The 21,899-nt window shown below is 44.8% G+C and overlaps 1 protein-coding gene across 1 annotated transcript in view; it reads left to right on the top strand.

Moving 5' to 3' along the window:
• The window catches only part of ENAH (ENAH actin regulator), a 134,844-nt gene that overhangs the window by 97,124 nt on the left and 15,821 nt on the right, over positions 1 to 21,899 (top strand). Inside the window, 5 exon segments of the mRNA XM_045983272.1 lie at positions 1,167 to 1,251; positions 16,102 to 16,409; positions 18,211 to 18,321; positions 20,512 to 20,540; positions 20,542 to 20,817. Of these exon segments, the coding sequence (XP_045839228.1) occupies positions 1,167 to 1,251; positions 16,102 to 16,409; positions 18,211 to 18,321; positions 20,512 to 20,540; positions 20,542 to 20,817 (809 nt within the window).

The raw sequence follows: 21,899 nt of genomic DNA, 5'->3' as shown, positions 1-21,899 counted from the left end.
CTGAACCTCATCCTTCTAGCTGCAAGGTTTACTTCCCTAGCACGGCACAGAGCTACCAAAAATTTACGTTAGTACACAGAAGCATTTCTCTCTTTCTTGTTTCTGGTACTAGCGGCCTACAAAACACTATCAAAATATCTGTTAGGGGCATTTGCTGGCACTCTAGATTTACTTGTTTACTGGATTCTGTTTGTTTACTGGGTTAGAATTCAACATTGTTCTGTTTTAACCTTAGGCTTCATGTATTAGGTCCAGTATTTATTTCTCTCATGGCACATTTAATTTTTATATCCAGTGACATAAAATTGTCCCATATTTAGTGACATTTGTTATAAGATGGTAAAAATGGGTCTGCATTGCACATGGTATGTGGGAATTGGATGGCCATTAGTTTCTCATGACCGAACCATGCTGGTTTGAACGTAGCTTTTTGGCTTTTGGGTGGTTTTTTTGGTTTGTTTTGTTTTTGATTTGGGGGTTTTTTTTGTTTGTTTGTTTGTTTTGTTTTTTTTAGCCCCAAATGAAAAGTTATTAAGATTATCTATGTTACATTAAAAATTCAGATAAGTAGGTGAGTTATATATAGATGTTTAGCAAATGTTTGTTTTCACCAGTGATGGAAATGCCAACCCATTAAATAAAAATGGCAACTTAAATTGGGCAAATTTGTTAAATGCATTAGCGTTCTTCATCCTAGTAATAAGGTTCTCATGCTCTCTCTCTCCTGTTTTTCATTTCCAGTGTTCTATTTAGGTGAGTTTTTGAATTCTGATTTTTTCATTTAAGTTCTCCCTCTCCACTTCATGAAAAAGTACCCCAAAAAGAATGTCTCATTGTCTTAGAAACGTCCAGCTCAGGTGCCTATTCAGATGCTCATTGAACACTTGTTTTCCTCAAGCTCTTCATATATAAATGTTTATTTTTCCTTTATCGTTGATGTTTTCCATTTGTTTCAAGTAAGCCTTCTGGAGATGATGACAGTATTATGTTGCAGTCTTTCATTTGCTGTGTGTTATGTAAAGCTTATATTTTATTTTGCTAAACAAAAAAAGAAGATACATTTGTAAATATGTGATGGTTTTATGTTATTCTTCTCATGATTTTATCTCTTCCATCCAGCTAACTATAAAGATAATGTTCATCTATAATGTTTTCCTCCCTTTTAGGGCCAACATTGCCTAGACAAAATTCTCAACTACCTGCTCAAGTCCAAAATGGCCCATCACAAGAGGAACTGGAAATTCAAAGAAGGTAAATTTTTTATAAGTTGCTCTTAGCAGTTTTTCTTTCTGCTGCAGAAGACCTGTGAGCATCCTAATATCAAAAGTGGATTTTGTCTTGTCAGCTGTTTAAAAGTCACTTAGCAGCATACGAAGTGACTTTCACTTCAAGCGGTCTTATTTTTATAGCGGTTATAAATTGATCCATGGTCATTATGGCTTTCACATAACTAATTTAACTAGAAAGTTGAAATCTTGTTGGCTGTTCATAGAGTCATTGATCTTGAGATATTACCATAGTGCTTAGTAATGGAATGCAAACTCATTCTATTTATGATTAAATTGCTGGTTTGGCGAGGTCAATAATATTATCTCGTTGCTTCAGTTCAGTTTATAAAGAAATAAATTGGAAAGCCTAATACAGCCTCATTGAGGTATAGTTGTTTCTGAATTAGCAGTCTCTCTGAACTCTAAGCTACCAAATTCATAACAAAATAGTTTTATAAAATTCAGGTACATACAGTAATGAAAATTAAACCAGGTGTCCCATTTTAAAACAAATGAAAATTTTTGGTGATGTTGATGTTGCTTTTTATCACTATAGGTCACCTGTTTTATTTTAGAGAGCTGATAACCATTGTACGGATGGATTCTTCCATTTGATAAGCATTTGCTCCATGCCAAGCCAGCATTTCTTCTTGTGACCTTGGATTTGGATCTCACATTTGAAACGCTCTTCAGATTCTCCATGTTGTTTTGATACATGTGTCATGTTCCCCCGACAGACAGACAGATGGATCTCTACTATGTTCTCTACTGGCTGCTTTGGGGTGTAACTGCTTAGCTCTTGGGGAAGACCTCCCGAAATGAATTTTGTTTTTGTCACAGCCTTTTATATTCAGTTCAGTCGCTCCAGAAATAGCCCCCAAATTTGATGAAAATCTATGCAACTCTTTTGAGTGATGCTATTATAACATGCAAATAAAATCTTTTGTAGAAATAAGGGAAGTTTAAAAGATAGAATCTCAGTTCTATATTGAGTGTTTTAAACATACCAGAACAATTCCAAGAGTTAGAAATTGTAATGATTCTGTTGCCCCTCCCCCACGGAAAAGTGATTAATAACACAATGATCATGGGGCACCTGGGTGGCTCAGTCCGTTGAGCATCTGACTCTTGGTTTCGGCTCAGGTTGTGTGATCTGCGGAGTTGTGACATCAAGCCCCAGGTGGAGCTCCACGCTTGGATCGTCTACTCCACCTCTGCCCCTGCCCCTCCTCGCATTCTCTCTCTCAAATGAATGGATAAATCTTTTTTAAAAAGATCATGGTATTATCAGGAATACCATTTGTAGAAAGCCAGGAAGAACCAGGAGAGAACCCAAACATAACAGAATTTCCGGCATCATGACTTGGCAAGCAAGGGGCCCCCGGGGACAGTTGCTGGGTGGGGACAACACAGAACAGAGGTTGGAGCCAGCGAAGGGTGCTGCCGGCTTCGTAAGGGTCTCCAGTGAGGGATCCACTTCACGGATGTCATTCCGAACTAGCAACCTACTGAACTAGAAGTTTCAGTAGAAGTGAACATTGAGTGAATTTTTACTAACCGCTGTGAAACTGCTGTGCCCTGTGTCTGATCTGGTCCTGTCCGAGTGCTGGCTGGCCCTGTGGCACTCCCCGGGACTTGAAGCTTGTCTGCCTGTGTGCAGAAGGCTAATGCAGGGCTTGAAAATTGGATGGTGTTTATATTACTTGTTTAGTTCAAGACTTGAGCTCAGTTGTTTTGAAGAGTGGAATCCAAAATTCTGAAAAATGGATATACATTTTAAAATTATTTTCTGTCCATAGCTACATGGAGTCTTCTCTTTTATTTTTAAATTTTTTAATTTTTAAAATAACTTTAAAGATTTTTTACTTTTTAGTAAACTGTATCCAGTGTGGGGCTTGAGCTCATGAGCCTGAGATCAAGAATCCCCTGCTGCACCAACTGAGCCGGCCAGGTGCCCCTCTTTTTTCTTTCAGGGAAACCTATCAGATACCACTGTCTTTCTCTGTTGGTGTTAATTTTCATCTCGTCCCTTCTCTCTCCTTCACCCACTTCCTGTTTTACCCGGTGGATCTGTTTCATGTCTGCTCAAATCTCCTGGAAATGCTGCTTCCAGCATTGACTTGTTTCTGGTTGAGATTTCTACTCATGCACCTCTGCCTCTTTGCTTTCTTCCTTTCAATCCTTCAGACTTTCTTGCTTCTCGCCTCCTGTCCCGTAGGCCCCTCCAGTTTCTTCCATGTGTGCGTGCATGAGCTGTCCTCATGCTCCCTCTGTACATGGTCTGCCCTGATAGACTGATGGTAGGGTTGCATAGTGTCATTTCTTCTTAACCATCTTATGCTGGCGGCTTCCACATGGACAGCTGTGACCCTGCACCTGAGATCCATGTGGTATTTTCCACGAAATGGAGCCATTTGTGGATCCTTTCGAGAACTGGGTGATAGCAGTGGACATGTGCCCTCTTTCCCCCACCTCCCACTCTTCTGATACGCATGTAGACATGCATTTGTGTGTCATTTCAGAGGGTCAGAGACCCTCTCAGTTCCACCAGATGATCTGCTGTGAGAAGTCCTGTCGTGGAGCTCATGCATTTGGGTGTCCCACTAAATACTGCAGTGTAAACCCGTAGGATTTTATTCATCGTATGCATCTTGCTTCTCTTCAGTTTTCCTACCAAGTTTTCTGTGCAGGAGGTCTGTAATGCTCTTCATTCACCATCCCTGTCCCAGGGACCCTGTCCCATCCCACCTTTTGACTTCTTTCTCTAACAGCCTGTTGGATCTGCTGACACTGTCAGGACTAATAACTTTTCCAGGATTGGTTCTTCTGTGTACCGCTGGTGTTTTCTAGTTGGTTTTCCGGTCCTTAACCCAGACCCCTTTCAGCTATTCCCACTTTATTCCTTTCAGATTAATTCTTCTTAAAGTTGTTTGCACTTGGTACACTCCCATGTGGCACCAGAGGGCGTAAGATGGGGAGAGGTCACCTGCCATGCAGTCATGCCCTTCCCTTCATATCAGTCCCCAGAATGAATCATGCCTAACCATTTCCACGTTTAGTACTTCTGATGGCTTCTCCCATAACATGAAAATAATATGTTTCTGTTTCTAGTTCTTGATGGTCACGTAATGGCTAGGGGGTTCTTACCCTCCCCCCGCAAACCCCCGCACTAGGAAGTATGACTTGTCCGCCTCCCTGGCCAGCTTCCATTAGCTATTCATTTCAGTTCTGCTGCTGGTTTCTCATTCACACTGAACCTGCTTCTTCACTTGAGCTGTCTCTGTGCTCCTTGCTCTGTGACACCCCTGTCCCTGCGCTTCCATCCCACTCCCTGGTTTTCTTACTTCACAGTTTAGAGATTTGCAGTCTTCCTACATCTGTCGTTAACTCTGTCTGTATGTCACAGGTGATTTTTCCCCCCACCCTCCCCTTTCTGGAATCCCTTTAAACTTGTTAACCATGGTAATCTGGGTTTTCAGGAATACGTCACTAGCTGAAGTTTTTGGTTTCTGTGGTTTCTTTTTTTTTTTTTTTTTTTTTTTTTTTTTTTTTAAAGATTTTATTTATTTATTTGACAGAGAGAGAGATCACAAGTAGGTAGAGAGGCAGACAGAGAGAGAGGAGGAAGCAGGCTCGCCGCGGAGCAGAGAACCCGATGCGGGGCTCGATCCCAAGACCCTGAGATCATGACCTGAGCCGAAGGCAGCGGCTCAATCCACTGAGCCACCCAGGCGCCCTCTGTGGTTTCTTTTTCATCGTTTTTTTCTTTAGGTCTGTACTTAATGGACCCTTTCCATTTGAAGACTCACACCCATTTAAACATTTCTTCTGTTTTCTCTGCTCTCTTTTTTGGGAACTCCTACTAGTCAATTCTGGTCCTTTTGGATTATTTCGTCATGATACTTCTCTTTTCTCATTTTTTTACTTCTTTTTTTTTGTTCTGTATTTTTGGTGATATTTTTAACGGTATAGTCTAGACCAGCACTTTATAGTAGAAATACAATATGGGCCATATATGTAATTAAAATTTTTCTAGTGGCCATATTAACAAAAGTTAAAAAAAAAAAGGTCAAATTAATTTTAAAAATACTTTTTATTTAACCCAGTCCATTTAAAGTACTATCATTTTGATATGAAATTTGCATAAAAGTTGCTAAGGTATTTTACATTGTATTTTTCATACTGAGTCTTCAAAATTTGCTGTGTGTTTTACACTTACTACGGATTTCTGTCCATACAGGCCACACGGCAAATGCTCAGGAGCCACATGCGTGGCTCACGGCCACCCAGTAGGGATAACGTAGTAGTAGATTGTCTATCGAAAGATGAATCTTAATTTCCAGGAGTTTTTTGTATTTTGTAATTATTCCCTTTTTGACAGCCTATTCCAAATTCATGATTATATCTTAACCCTTTCCTGTTTCTCTTCCTTTGCCTGAATCTTCTACTTCCTGCAGAGTTGGTTTGTTTTACTGGTTTTATTCAAATACCTGGTCATCTTGAGTGGTCTGTTTCTTTTTAAACAGATGAGATGGACTGGCCTCAGTCCTTGGCTTGGCTTTCCTCTTGCATAATGGAAGTGAGGTCTCTGGTCGGCCCATTCCTCCCTGACCCGGAGGGCTTCCAGGAGGTCTGTGGCAGCGGGCGGAGCATGTAGACTGGCAGGCTCTCCTTTAGGACATGAGGGTGGGGTCCCACAGGTGCTGAGGAGCCCTGGCTTACCTGAGACACCATGTCCAGTTTAGGGAACAGTCTTCTGTGGCAAATGTCACCCCATCCACTGACCTGAGGCTGGGGAGAAGTGGATGGTGGATGCCGCTGTTCTTTAGACAAGGCGCGAGGTTCTGAGTTAGCCTGATCAGGGCCATGTCACCCTCTGCCGTCCTCTGCGTCCACTGGCCTCACGGGAGGTCTCCCCCAGGTTCCTCTTGTTGCATGCACCACAGCTACTCTCCGTGTATGTGCTGGTTGTGGTTGCCTCCTCTCTGCAGCACAGCGAGGAGGTGCTGGGCACCGTTTGTTCCCCATGCTTAACGACACAGCGGGGCAGGGAGTGGGGTTGGGGCATAAACAGCCTTATTACCCCATTCGACAGTAAATGGTAGACATGGCAGAAGGTGACTAGTGCTCTGGGAGGAGACCAGCGGAGCAGAAGGGAGTGTGTAGCAGAGGGGCAAGGGAAGGCCGGTTACAATTTTAGGTAGGCTGGTCAGGGTGGGTCTTACCGAGACGCAAGGAAGGAGCCAGCCAAGTAGGTGTCTGGGTGAAGTGCTTTGCATGCAGAGGGAACAGCCAGTGCAGAGGCCTTGGGGCAGGAGAGAGTGTGTGTGTGTGTACACGAGGACAAACGAAGAGGCCACGGTGGCCTGGGCAGAGAGAGCAAGAATAGAAGGGGGAGAATGACGGGAGAGTGTGAAGCTAACGGAGAGTCCTGTCGTGCAGGACCTGGCTAGTGATTACAGGGAAGGTAGCTTTTGTTCTGAGAGAAAGGGGAGCCATGGAATTTTTCATTATGTATTTATTGAGAGAGAGAGAGAGAGAGAGCGCACGCATAAGAACAAACAAGCACGGAGGAGGATTGGAAAGAGAGAGAAACAGACCCTCTGCTGAGCAGGGAGCCCAATGTGGGGCTCAATCCCAGGACCCTGAGATCATGACCTGAGCCAAAGGCAGATGCTTAACCGACTGAGCCACCCAGGGGCCCCTGAATTTTTTTTTTTTTTTATTTTAAAGAGTTTGTTTCAGAGAGAATGGGGAGAAGGGCAAAGGGAGAGGGAGAATGTCAGGCAGACTCTCTGCAGAGCGTGGATATGGAGCTCAATCCCAGGATCCTGAAATCATGACCTGAGTTGAGATCAAGAGTTGGATGTGCAGCCGGCTCCCCGAATGGCTTTGATAGAAACGATGTGGCTTACCATAGAAACCGCCAGTCTGGCTGCTCTGTTGACACCAGCCTGCAGAGAAGCACAGATGGAGGCGGTGAGCACAGCCCAGCGGGAGAACCAGGGAGGCTGTGAACGGAAACTAGGCGGCATGCAATGGTGACTTCCACCAAGTTACAGAGGTGGTGAGAAGGCAGATTCTGGCACTTTCTGGGGGGCGTGTGTGTGTGGTATGAGAGAAGGGGAAGTTGTGGCTTTTAACCTAAGCGAGTGGGAAGGATGGAGTTGTGCTTAACTGAGATGCGGAAGACTGTGAGCGGAGCAGGTTTTGTTGGGAGGTACCAGAGGCGAACTTCGGGAACATGAGAGTGAGGTATTCGTTGGACATCCATGTAAAGTGGTTGAATGGGCACTTGGATATACCTTTCTATGGACACTGAGGAGAGAGGTCTAGGCTTACACTCCTCTCTGCCGTTCCTGCTTTCATGACCTTGATGACAGAGTTGGTCTGCTGACAGCCCCTTGGTTTCTACTTCGTCATGAGTTTGTTTATGGACAGATAAAACTTTCTGGAATTCCAGTAGAATCTTGGAGTGCGGGGAGACTTGAATATGAGTTGAGACAGTCTTGCTGTGTTGCTTCACCCTCGGCACTCCTGAGGTCCGGCCCTGCTCACATCCAGCTTCACGGTTTGGCCTGATGTTTGAGGATGTGCCCTGCGCATCTCTCTCCTCTCTCCAGGCTGTCTCACCAGCGTTTTCTTCTTCTGACTGTGTTGTTGTCTGTAGACTCTTCTCCAGGTGTACCAGTGGCTTTTCTGAACCCTTACAGCTTCATCACACACTCTCTTATTTTATATTTTACCATGTATTCATACAGCTGAGCCTCGCCTCCACAGCGAACATTCTAGGCTCCTTGAGAGTAGAGACCTGAATAAAGTCTCTGAGAAAAAGCCAAGAAGTTTCTGGTACTGAATTCATGTATCTGTAGGTGTTAGGTATGAGAGTCAGAAAATATGTTTGTATGGCTTCGGGGACTGTTAAATAAGATAATACACCCCACTTTCATGCTGCTTAGACTTTTCTGCCTGTGCTGTTTGGGAGATGCTGGGAGGACTCCTTGAGGAGATGCGCTTGGAGCCGGGCCTTGAAGAGGAAGCAGGGTAGGAACTTGAGGTCCTCGAAGGGAGGAACATTCCAGGTAGACAGAGCAGATGCATAGGGGCACGGGGGTGCAGAAAGCCCTGTGACACGGGACTAACGGAACTGTCAGACAAGTAGGTTGTGTCCAACTTGTAAAGTGCTTTTCTCCTGAATTTGTCATATAATAAAAAGGCACTTTGCTTTTTAACACTTTGGTATTCTCATATTATGAGAAAGGTATATGCCATTTCCTTTGGCCTACATCCCACAGGATCTGTTTTTGCCCCTGGTGAAACTGTACTTGGAGGAAGGTGCTTTGTAGTACATGTTCACACACAGGCTTAGCATTGGCCTTCGTCTCTGCAGCAGCGTGTGGCTGTGGGACCATCGTCTGCAGCTGAGGAGACATGGTGGCGGTGGGATACACTGTGTGGTTTGCTCAGAAGTTGGGTTTCCAATACAAATTCTATTTCTGAAACTTATTTCCTGTGGTTATTTATACAGAAATAAATTTTCTTGTGTTTGGTTTTATTTTCAGAGGCATGATACAGTACCCTTGACCAACTTTTATTTTGGGACCTTATTAACTTTGGCTCCCTAACTGGCTCTTTTCTACACCATTACTGAAAAGGGCAGTGAAAATGAAGATTCATTTGCATCTTAATATTCACCTGTAAGATTTGGGTAGTTCTGTTTTTAGTGTGAAGTTTATGTTATAATAAACTATGTATTTCTTTTAGGTCAGCTGTTGTGAGGGGTATTACGAATTGATTTTTGAAGGCAGGCAAGTGGTTTGTACTTGGTGATCAAACAGTGAGTGATGGGTAGGGAGAGAATGATAAGAGTAATGTGCTTCTGAGGAATATGGATGTCGGGTACACCTAACAAGCTTGTAGGACTTTTGTTCAGAACCATAAATTATTAATGGATTGTTTTAATTAATAACTAAGAATTCTTACTCTAAGTTGTTTTTTCGAGGCTTCTGAAGTAGTTCCAAAAAGGAAATTAGTTACTAAAGAAAAGTTTAAACAACATTTAGTTTAAACAATATTTAGAATCTGGTTTGTCTAGGAAAGTCAACTGGGCTTTGAAGAACATCGGTTATGTAGCATGACAGATACGAAATGGCCATCCACTTTCTCATTTCCAAACTAGTGTTGGTGAGGGATGTTACGGATTGAATTGTGTCCCCCAAGAAAGATATGTCCTAATCCCCAGTATCTCAAAATAATGACCCTTTATGGAGATAGATTCGTTAGTTAAGATGAGGTCATACTGGAGTGGGTGGGCCCTCTTAATCCAGTACGACCTGTCCTGAGAAGAGGAGAAAAATACAGAAGCAGGATGGCCCCTTGAAGGCGGAGACCGACATGGGGAGAAGATCCTAGGCTGGAGGCAGAGACCCCAGTGATGGATCTGGAAGCCAAGTAGCAGCGAGAAATAGCAGCCATCACCAGAAGCTGGGGAGAGGGATGGGGCAGGCTCTACTTAGAGAGGCTTCATCGTTCTTTTGGAGAGTTTGGGGTGAAGCAGGGATAGTGTAAAGAAAAAGAATCAGTGAAAAAAATAGTGATTTTTAACACCAGAACAAGGAAGAATTGCTCTGAAAAGTAAATGTGACCAGCCATGAATAATGTTAAGTGACTGATGAGGGTATCCGAAGTGACAGTGTGGTTTGGTTGGAAGAATGAGGGGAGAGAGGTTTTGTGGGTCGGAGGGGTGGGAATGCGCTCCTTAGTGCGGGAGAACATCAGTCTAGGGGGTAAGAAGGAGCTGCTCTGAGCACGCCATGGTGTTTAGAAACACAAGCTCAGTACCAGATTGAAAGTAGTTGCTTCTGGAGAGAGAAATCAGGAGCAGGAGGGTCCCTCACCGGGGAAGGGATTCTTGTTTTGTTAAAAACTTTGTCGTCCTGCTGTGCGTGTATTTTATACATTTCATTATTTTACTTCAGTGAGGGTGAGCTCAAGTTGAAGAAACAAATGTTGACTTTGGATGTTAATCAGTCCTGTACCTTTCCTGTCGTTGCATGATGGTAGTATGGTTTAGTTTTCTACTCATTTTTGTTTCATTTGTTAATATCAGCTTTTGGTGTCTACTCATAGTAATAATATTTGGCTTCTTTGACAGTGATGAAAAACGTATTTAAGAAACATGACTCAGTCCTGTGTTTAGTCTCAACATAGAACTCAATTTAGTTAATGTCTATAAATAGTTAGCAGATCAGCACTGCTACCTGAAAGTTATAAAAGGGGACTGGTTGTCCCCAGCACCCAGGCAGCGGGCAGCAATGAGGGTGTACAGCCCTCCAGTCGGCCTTCACAGGCAGGATGGGCCAAGAGTCGACCGCCTCCTCCTGTAAGTACGCCCGCAGCGTGATGTCTTGATGGTCTTGTTTTCTTTGTCCGCTTTCCATTGGTTTGCTAATAGAGAAGTGAGATACCCACATGATGCGTTCAGAATGTAGTCATGTAATTTTTTCTTTCTGACAAATGTCAGGAACTTTGTAGTGTTACTAACTGTTATCAACTCGGGTTGTTTGCCAGGTCTGCTCTCCTCTACTTCATTGTGTCAAAATTTAAATGATTCTTGACCTACCTAACACTCTTCCACATAGGTAAGGCCGTATTAAATGTATTTTTAAATTGTAATTATATTTTGCTTGCTTTAAAAAAAAGTCTTTGAGTCAACATAAACTAAATCTGCGTCTGAATATATTTAAGAAAAAGCTATTAACTTCATCATTGGCTAGTGCTCTGGGCATCTCTTTACATTTGGGGATCGCTCTTTTGAGGAAATAGGTATTTTGGTGGTGGGAGGAACGATTTCTGATGATTTTTTAAATGCTCTTGGTGGCTATAATATTGCTCATTTGCCCTATAATTGTCTTTGAAAAATTGTATATTTTCTCAGAAACTTCCAAGTTGATGTAAAACGCATATCCTAGCTTAAGAGTCTGGCAGAATTTTTGCATAGTTCAGAATTCAAGCCCTTATATTGTGAGAAAGGCTTCCGGTGGTTGTAACAGTGAGTAAAGAACAGTTGTAGACGTAGCTCTGGGAAGAAGAGTCACGTGTGTTCCCTGTCTGTGAGTCGGCAGAGATGCTTCTAAGCAAAGCAGGGTTTATAAGCTTGGAAACTTATAAGTTAAAAAGATAATACCAAAAAAAAAAAAAAGAAAGAAAAGATAATACAGATGTCCTGCTTTAGAGGTCAAAACATGAATGTCAGGTTAATATATCATCCATTTAAGGTGGGAATTATTCATGCTGCTAAAGATTTGTAAGCCTGAGATTTTCTTTCTGACACACCACTTTGGGAAATATATTTAGATGTGCATCCCTTCAGGGAGCAGGCTAAAATTAGCAGGGAGTTTCATCACCTCCTTTTTTTTCCCTTCAAATTAAGAAAATCTCTTGCAGCTATATGAATTGCCTGCTCCACTCATTACCCATGAGCTTGGGGAAATCTCTCTGGCACCATACTCCTTTCCTATATCAGTAGACGTTCTTGATCTTGAAAGACTGAAAACTCTTGAATAAATACGACGTTCTGACGTGTGGAATAATCTTCCTAAATCAGGAATCCCGGCTGTAAATGCTGCCATGCAGTAATTCTTTGAGATCTGGCTTCCTGTGTGTGGCTTAAGTTTATTTTTGTGATAAAAGCATGTGTGGCTTGGAGAAGTGGCCGTGTCCTGTGAGGTAAAAAGAATAAAACAACACAACAAACCAAACCAAAGAATGTCAGTAGGAAATGCAGCGTGGGGCACCGGGCTGGCTCGGTTGGAAGATCTTGCGACTTTTGATCCTCAGGAGCCTGAGTTCAGGTCCCACATTGGGTGTGGAGATAACTTAAAATAAATAAAGAAGAGAAATGTATTGTAGTCTTAGGATACTGTACCGTGTAGCTGTCTTAATAACGTAGATTCTTTTTTTTTTTTAATTTTATTTTTTTTTATTTGTTTATTTACAGCATAACAGTGTTCATTGTTTTGGCATCACACCCAGTGGTCCATGCAGTACGTGCCCTCCCTATTACCCACCACCTGATTCCTCAACCTCCCCCCCCCCCTTCAAAACCCTCTGGTTGTTTTTCAGAGTCCATAGTCTCTCATGGTTCATCTCCCCTTCCAGTTTCCCTCAACTCCATCTCCTCTCCATCTCCCCATGTCCTCCATGTTATTTGTTATGCTCCACAAATCAGTGAGACCATATGATACTTGACTCTCTCTGCTTGACTTATTTCGCTCAGCATAATCTCTTCCAGTCCCGTCCATGTTGCTACAAAAGTTGGGTATTCATCCTTTCTGATGGAGGCATAATACTCCATTGTGTATATGGACCACATCTTCCTTATCCATTCATCCGTTGAAGGGCATCTTGGTTCTTTCCACAGTTTGGCGACCGTAGCCATTGCTGCAATAAACATTGGGGTACAGATGGCCCTTCTTTTCACTTTATCTGTATCTTTGGGGTAAATACCCAGCAGTGCAATTGCGGGGTCATAGGGAAGCTCTATTCTTAATTTCTTCAGGAATCTCCACACTGTTCTCCAAAGTGGCTGCACTAAGTTGCATTCCCACCAACAGTGTAAGAGGGTTCCCCTTTCTCCACATCCTCTCCGACACACATTGTTTCCTGTCTTGCTAATTTTGGCCATTCTAGCTGGTGTCAGGTGGTATCTCAATGTGGTTTTAATTTGAATCTCCCTGATGGCTAGTGATGATGAACATTTTTTCATGTGTCTGATAGCCATTTGTTTGTCTTCGTTGGAGAAGTGTCTGTTCATATCTTCTGCCCATTTTTTGATATGATTATCTGTTTTGTGTGTGTTGAGTTTGAGAAGTTCTTTATAGATCCTGGATATCAACCTTTTGTCTGTACTGTCATTAGCAAATATCTTCTCCCATTCCATGGGTTGCCTTTTTGTTTTGTTGACTGTTTCCTTTGCTGTGCAGAAGCTTTTGATCTTGATGAAGTCCCAAAAGTTCATTTTCGCTTTTGTTTCCTTGGCCTTTGGAGACATATCTTGAAAGAAGTTGCTGTGGCTGATATGGAAGAGGTTACTACCTATGTTCTCCATCGATTTCATCAGGAAGGTGTGATCTCCTGTGATTGTGCTGGGAGAGGCTTGGGTGTGGTGAGGAAGCCACAGGAGTTATCCGTAGGCAGTGTCTGAAGTTCAAAGAAATGTCCCAAAAGAATTGACAGTAATTGGAAATGGGTGGGAAGGTTGGGGCAATAAACTATTAGTTTTTGTTAATAAGCTTTATGTACCTGTATTATGTTGAAAAGAATAAAATGAAAGAGATGGTATGGGAACAGAAAAGGGCCTAGGAACTTGTGTCATTTCGTCGTAGATTTCTTGTGAGCTGCCGTACGCTGAAGCTAAACAGTTTCCCTTAGCTTCTGTACACAGGTGCGTTCTAATTAGAATAGTACGGGTGTATCTTTCCCTTCTGGACCCAGTAGATTGCTTAGAGTATCACATGTATAGTGTGTGCTCATATTTTTTGACACAGAGGGTGTGTTTCAAATATAAGTCCCAGCTGAGTTCATTTATTTAGAGGTCATTAGAAAAAGAACCACCTCTTCTCTAATTTATTATTGAGAACATCCTTGTGAATATCCTGAATTTTTGCCCTGCAGCAATATTGTTGTTACCCTTCAGAAACTGTGGCAGCCAGTGCTCTGTCCGCCAGCATCGCAAAGTCAGTACTGCACCCTAAAGGTCTGCCTTAGAATTTTGTGGCCAGTGTCTGACGCGGCGACCGCTCACACAGAGCACCACCGTCGGGCTCCCCCTGACCCCACACCATGCAGGTACTGTTAAGTACAGGGATAGGCCCAGAGAGAGCCTTCCCGCTTTTCTGAGACAAGTGGGATTGGCTCACTTTACAGTGGCCTCTTTCCTTTTTATAGTTAGTTTAGGAAATATGAAGGGGAGAGATTTCTGGAGAAAAAGTGGTTTCCTAGTAGTGCTGGGAGGGACAAAGGCTGGCATCCACACTCTGTCACTTAGCTGTGCCTCTCCTAGGAACCCTGCAGTCTATTAGCCAGTCCAGGAGAAGTCCACATGTGAAATTCCCCATTGTAGTTCACATTTATTGAGTGTTTTTATGCCCCAGGAACTTTTTAAAGAGCATCATTTAACCGTACCTACAATGCTATGAAATATATATAAGATGATGGGGCTATTTTTTATTTTGGGGAGAGTTAACTTTTATACCAAGACTTGTTGAGGTCGGATGGATACTTGGAGACATTTGCTTGCTCTGTTACCTATACGTATGGAAGTTGAAACTAAACTGTTATGTTTCAGAGCCATATACATTGGGCCTCAGGTTTTAGCATAAGTCCTAGAAGTGAAGGAGCGAAGTCCTAGAGTGAAAGGAGATTTTTAATTTAATTGCACAAATACTGAGACATACCATACATTCTTAGACAAGGAGATTAAGATACATGAATGTTTTTCTCACTGAACTTCATTAATAGAATTGAGAAGGATAGGTCTTGGTAGAAGGCGTAAATTTAACAAGTAAATTTAAAGTGATTCCGAAATGTACCCAGAAGAAGCTGAGTGTCCGAGAATCATCTAGAAAAACTCAAAAAGGAGTGATAAGGATGGTTGCACCCTACTAGGTGTTTATTTCAGATGTCAGAGTATCAAGGAACTGGTGCCATACCAAACAGATCCACCAACCAGAACATGCTGGAATTTCAGAAACAGTGAACACACATGAAGTTGGCATCCTAAATCAGGACCACGAGCAACTAAATGGTGCTGTGATGTAGCTCAAAATTACACATCCCAAACCCAAGATGAATTTCATAGGAACTAAGAATTTTGTTGTAAAAACATGTAATTATATAACCTCGTGAGAAGGGGCCAAGAAAGATCACAAAGGCAGATCACAAAGGAATACCAGCATTAGACTCTCAGTGGAAAAGTTATAAGCCAGATCACGACTTTAACAAAGTTAACACATTGTAGTTTTAAATGAAACTTTAAAAATCAAAGGCATCTAAAAAGCAATAATAACAGTTGAAAATACATACGACCAGCATTTGTGACAAAGGGTTATTATTACCTTTAATAGAGAAAGGAGCTATTCACATGAGCATGGAATCTGAACTCTCCCGGGAGCAAGCCGGTCCGAGCGCGCGTTCAGCTGTGTCACATGCTGCGTTCTGAAAGGGCAGTGTGTGGGCTGTCCATGGGATCGAGCGTCTTGGCCGCCAGTAAAAACGGTGATGGTGTTCAGTGTTGGAGAGGAGAAAGGGAGTTTTCATCTCTTCGGCTGCTTGTGGACCCAGTCACCATTCCCAAACACAGTTTGGAGCCATGTATCCAAATCTTGAGACATGGTGCCATTTCAGCCCTAGCCAGCCTGCTGGTGGCGATCCTTCCAAAGCCATAGGGACAAGGCACAAAAGTAAAGGAAGCCAACTGCGGCCGAGCTGCGGCTGCCGCCAGCCATTGTGTTTGCTGAAGGGATATCCTTGTACAATGAACATTCGGTACCAGGAGTTCATTTATTTGTAGTACTTCATTCGTGAACAGTGCAGACTAGAGTGAGTCGCTGGTGTCGTGTGTGGCTGATCAGGCCAAGTCGTTTTCCTGTCTGGGACGCTGGCCGCCTGACCTGTCCCATCTCTTCACTGGTGGGTGTTGGCTGATTGAAGGCTCCACTTGGTATCTGCCCCAGAACTAAGGCGCACAGAGCTTCATCTGGACGAGTGGGTGCTGTCAGTGAGGAGTAGCCATTGTTGCATATTTCTGATTGTTAAAATTTTTACATTTCAGGCAGCTGCAAGAACAGCAGCGACAAAAGGAGCTGGAGCGCGAGCGCGTGGAGCGGGCGGAGCGCGAGCGGCTGGAGCAGGAGCAGCTGGAGCGGGAGCAGCGGGAGCGTGAGCGGCAGGACCGGCTGGAGCGCGAGCGGCTGGAGCGGATTGACCGCGAGCGGGAACAGCGGGAGCGCCAGGAGCGCCAGGAGCGCCAGGAACAGCGGGAGCGCCAGGAGCAGCGGGAGCGGGAGCAGCGGGAGCGGCAGGAGCAGCTGGAGCGCGAGCAGCTGGAATGGGAGCGCGAGCGCAGGTTGTCAGCCGCCGGTAAGAAGTGCGCGCCTGACTCTTGCGGCGGGAGGGGGGGGGCGGGGTGCGGGTGCACCAGGTGTGGGGCGCCGGGTGCGGGGAGGGTGGACAGGGCAAAACATGCAGCACTTGCTACTTTACCACTTTCTTAGTCCTCTCTGTATGGCACTTATTGCTTGGAGACTTAGGAAAGCTCTTTGTAGTCCAGCTTTCTAATTCTTCTGACTGTAAATTGGCTGTAAAGTGCAAGTGTGTTTTTCATGGGAAACGTTTTATATTGCGTGAACTAGGAATCTCTTTCCCTTTTGAGGTTGCCTCAACTGTCCTGAATCCTATAGGATTCAAGAAATGTGCTTGATGGTACTTAGACTTGTCGAAGGAGGGAAATGCCCTCTCTAAAACCGACTAGTAGTTTACGTATGTCCTAGTATTGCAAAATCTTAGTGAAAATGTCTGAATCCGATGGAACTTATTGAAAGACGTAAGGGTTAAGAGAAAAGTGAAAATCTGAGTCAGTCATTAAAATTGACATTTATTGGAATAGGATTTCAGAATGATCTTTCTATTCCATATGGCCTATATCAAAGGTCTCAGCGTGGGTCCCAGTGTGGTTGATTGGTTTGTTGTATGCAATATTTGTTTTTAACTGCGTAGTTATTTTCTGCGGTGATAGCCGACAGAACAACACTTATCCACAAATAAGCATTGGATAGGGGGTTCCTAGCCCTTTGTAAAACTTTTTGCCAGTTGCACTATTTGTTGTTCTTGAAAGACCAGCAGATGTATTCTTCTGTTTGTGGTCCTATTCCTGTAATCTTAATGTCCTTTTAGTGGGCTAAATAATGAGAACTAAGATAGTCTTGTTCTTGCAAGGGATAAGCTTAAGCAATATATCAGTATACTTATCAGCTAAATAGAAAACAGATTTCTTCCTCCTCTGGGTTTCAAAATGCACAAACGAGTTCACACGTTCTTGGGTGAGATCAGTTCTTGCACACGTGCTTAGTTCTTGGGTACTAACTGTGGTCTACTTTTGTACATTTTGTCTGAATGCTGGTTTTGTGGCTTTACTAGCTCCCTTTTTCTCTCTCCTTTTTTATCCTGTCCTTGCTGCTGCTTCCCACCTTCTGTGCAGCTCCATCCTCCGACAGCTCCCTGTATAACGCGCCACTTCCTGAATATGCCAGTTGCCAGCCTCCTTCGGCAGCTCCTCCATCCTATGCTAAAGTCATCTCAGCTCCGGTGTCGGAGGCCACTCCCGACTATGCTGTAGTGACCGCTTTGCCACCTACTTCCACACCCCCTACACCACCACTTCGACACTCAGCGACACGTTTTGCAGCATCTGTAGGTTCAGCCTTCCACCCTGTTCTTCCCCATTACGCTACAGTTCCTCGTCCTCTGAACAAAAACTCTCGGCCTTCTTCTCCTGTGAACACACCCTCCTCTCAGCCTTCAGCTGCGAAGCCCTGTGCCTGGTCTACTTCCACTGTTTCGCCCCTCCCTCCATCTCCTCCAGTAATGATTAGCAGCCCCCCAGGCAAAGCGACTGGGCCCAGGCCTGTCCTCCCTGTTTGTGTTTCTTCTCCTGTGCCCCCAATGCCTCCATCACCAACAGCACCCAATGGGCCGCTTGACTCTGTCCCATGTCCAGTGTCTCCGCCGCCTACCTCAGGGCCAGCAGCGCCGCCGCCGCCGCCTCTGCTGCCTTCCCTCGCACCGCGCTCACACTGTGGATCTCAAGCCTCTCCTCCTCCAAGCACCCCTCTTGCCTCAACTCCCTCATCCAAGCCTAGTGTTCTCCCTTCTCCCTCTGCAGCTGCCCCTGCCTCTGCGGAGACTCCTCTAAACTCTGTGCTGGGGGACTCCTCTGCTTCTGAGCCAGGCTTGCAGGCAGCCTCTCAGCCGGCCGAGACTCCAGCCCAACAGGGTAAGGCTTCCGTTATTGCTGCTGACAACGCGTCCTGGAAACGTGGTGTCAGCAGATGTCACTGCTTCGAAGCGTGGGGAGGTGGGGTGGGTTGGAGAGGCGAGCAGCCCTGTGTCACTGTGCCCGACTTTCTGGAATTGAAACAAGTAGAAGAGGAGTGAGGCTCTTTCTGCTGGATTAACTGCAGCTGGAGGATCCACATGAGGAGTGTCCATACTGACTGGGATTCGGTGTCTCCCGCAGCACTGTAGCTAGAGGGGTGTTCCCGTGTTTGAGGGCCTCCACAGCACATCCCTTGTAAACCCCACTAGGAAAACGTTACTTGACACATTTAGCTACACGGTAAATACATGACCTAACCTGTCTTCCTCTAATTTGTGGGAAATTGAGAGATTCTGTTTGGTGCCCAACTGAAGTCAGGACGTGTGTGATCCTGGAGTCTCCGGGTCTCCTCCTGAACAGTTCCGATTCTTGGGCCCTGTCTCATGTGGCCTCTCCTGTATTGGGCTTCCCACATTAGAGTAGGTATACCTGGAATCCTAAGGAGCAGCCTGACGCTGCACAAGGGGTGGGGGGAGTATGGCAGGCATGATGTGTGTCCCGGCGGATTCCATGCTTCAGAATTACAGGAAGTCGTGGCCTGAAGGGACAGTTGGAAGAGAGAAAGCATCTTCCGCAGTTATCCCTCCCACCCCCTCCGCTTGCCCCAACTTGCCGTCATGGTAACAGGGGAGGGAGGACGTCGTCTTCTAAGTTTAGATTATTTGTAAGGAGAGAGGGACCTGGTTTGGTAAGTGAATAAGAAGATGCTTGGCAACACTTTTTTCTTTTTCTTTCTTTCTTTCTTTTTTTTTTTTTTTTAAAGACTTTATTTATTTATTTGACAGAGATCACAAGTAGGCAGAGAGGCAGGCAGAGAGAGAGAGAGGAGGAAGCAGGTTCCCTGCCAAGTGGAGAGCCCGATGCAGGGCTGAATCCCAGAACTGTGGGATCATGACCCGAGCTGAAGGCAGAGGCTTTAACACACTGAGCCACCCAGGCACCCCACCTTTTTTTCAGTGATAGGATTTAGCAAGAATTACAGGAAGGAACATGACAACTAATTTGTACATAGAAAGAAACAGGGTTATAGCCTAGATTTAAATTCCCTTAAAAAATCTTTATTCTTAATAAGACTTGTTATTGCTGTGTGTACATATATGTCTTCCTTGTGGACGCATCAATTGTGCTTAAATACTGAGTCGGAATTCTAGTGCATGCGGACTTGTGTACCCATGACAGTAATGCCAGACAGGGAGGCATCGTGAGCCTGACAAGGTCACGTGTGACCCACCTGCTGAGCCCTTACAGCCCATAGCCTGAGGGAGAGAGGCAGTCTTTTGCTCTGTGTTCCTCTAAGAGCTGCTGCTGTTTACAGTTTAAAAAAAAATTACCACCCTATGTGTGAATAGCATCATATTTGTCCTAAAATACCCCTTTAAATTGGGTCTTCTGATACTGAATAAGTTCTCATTCACTTCTGTGATTTTTACAAGATTTGGAGACATTTCTCTCTTATCCTGTCTTCTAGACTAGGAGGAGCTTCAAATTCTGTATCATTTAATTAATTCTGGCCGTTACTTTCAGGTTGTATTTGTTCTAGTAGATCCCTTCACTTGAGTGACTCTGTACACATTGCATTTGAAGGAGGAACGTTTTTAAGATGCTGAACTGGGAACCCACCCCCCTATCCTGTTTTCAGTCCAGCCACTGCAGCCATCTGTCAGAGTGTAAATGCAGGTCTTCACAGGTGTAGGCTCCAGGGTCTCCACCGTGACCGGTTCACACAGACTCTTGGGGGTCTGTTATTTCCGTCTGTCCTAACTGCAGTCCTCCACACGGGCTCGCTTCTTCAGGGCGCTGCCTCCATCACAGATTTTAGAGGCACCTCCCACAGCCCTGGGAACCCCAGAGGTGGAGCTGGGCGACTGTCGCACAGTTTGTTAATAAAGCTCTAATGTTAAAGTAAGACCTCACATACTTGGCTTTGCATTTCAGTATCTTTTTAACACTGATCTAGACTTTAAACGTTATTTTAAATAGAATTCACGAATAGGCAGGAAATGTTTGAGGCATCCCACATCCCTGTCCACGAGGTCACCCCGCGCAGCTCTGTTGTTGACGGTCTTATTTAACGTCTCTTTCACTCAGGCCCTGTCTTGGGACCACCAGCACCTCCGCCCCCCCCCACCGCTTCCCCCGGGGCCGGTGCCGGCTCCAGCAGCACTGCACCCCCACCCGGGGCCTCCGCCCCCACCTCCACTCCCTGCTGCAGGGCCTCCGCCCCCGCCCCCTCCGCCCCCTCTTCCTAATCAAGCACCCCCCCCTCCCCCTCCGCCTCCCGCTCCCCCGCTCCCTGCATCTGGATTTTTTGCCGGATCTGCGTCTGAAGACAATCGCCCTTTGACTGGACTTGCAGCTGCCATCGCGGGAGCGAAACTGAGGAAAGTGTCCCGGGTAAATGCATCTTCCCATCTCTGTGCTGTCTACTTGTGCCTCTTCCCCTCGGTGACTGGGGTAGCCCGTTTACTGCCTTCTCCTTTCATGAACCCAGTGTTACTTCACTGATTAAAAAATTCGAGGTAATTTACACTTACAGAAAAGTCAGGAGAATACAGCTTCTGTAAACCCACCGCCCAGACTCACCACTTCACATTTTGTCATATTTGCTTAATTATTCTCTGTGCGTGGGTTTCCCTCTGTGGGACACACACACTCTCCCTTTTTTGTCTGAACTGAGAGTGAATCAGACACATTGCACCCCCATTTCCCTAAACGCTGGAGTGTGTGGTCCGTGGGAACAGGGACATTGACCTCCATGCCCACTGGAGAGTGCTTAGGAATGGGGGGTTTAATTGATGGACTCTTCTAATCTGTAAGTGTATTCAAATGTCATGTATTGTCCAACAGTGTCCTTTAGGGCACTTTTCTTTTCTAGCCTGAGATCACGTGGTACACTTAGCTGAGATGTCCCGAGTTTGCCATAAAATCGGGGCAATTCCTCACAGTTTCATAGATGAGGTTAACTTGGGCGAGGTCTACAGAGCTGACTCTGGAGCCCGCCCTTCAGTTTGGTTTCCCCAATAGTATCTTCAAGATTGCATTTGGATTATGCATGTTTTGGCAGATTACGCATTTTTTTTTTTTAAAGATTTTATTTATTTATTTGACAGACAGAGATTTCAAGTAGGCAGAGAGGCAGGCAGAGAGAGAGAGAGAGGAGGAAGCAGGCTCCCTGCTGAGCAGAGAACCCGATGCGGGGCTCGATCCCAGGACCCTGGGATCATGACCTGAGTCGAAGGCAGAGGCCTTAACCCACTGAGCCACCCAGGCGCCCCAGATTACACATTTTTTTTTGCCACAACAGTGAGTGTCCTTCTCAGTGTAGGGCACAGGGCGACATGATAATGTTTTATCCCATTATTGTTGGTGTAAACTGGGATGAAACTTCCACTGATTAATAGAATGTTAGTATCAGTCATGCCACAGGTTCTTAGAAAGATTTAAAAGATAATATCTGGATGTTTGTATTGAAATTA

Source organism: Meles meles, chromosome 17 (assembly GCF_922984935.1).
Source record: "Meles meles chromosome 17, mMelMel3.1 paternal haplotype, whole genome shotgun sequence".
NCBI lineage: Eukaryota > Metazoa > Chordata > Mammalia > Carnivora > Mustelidae > Meles > Meles meles.
This window is presented reverse-complemented; position numbering and strand designations above follow the sequence as displayed.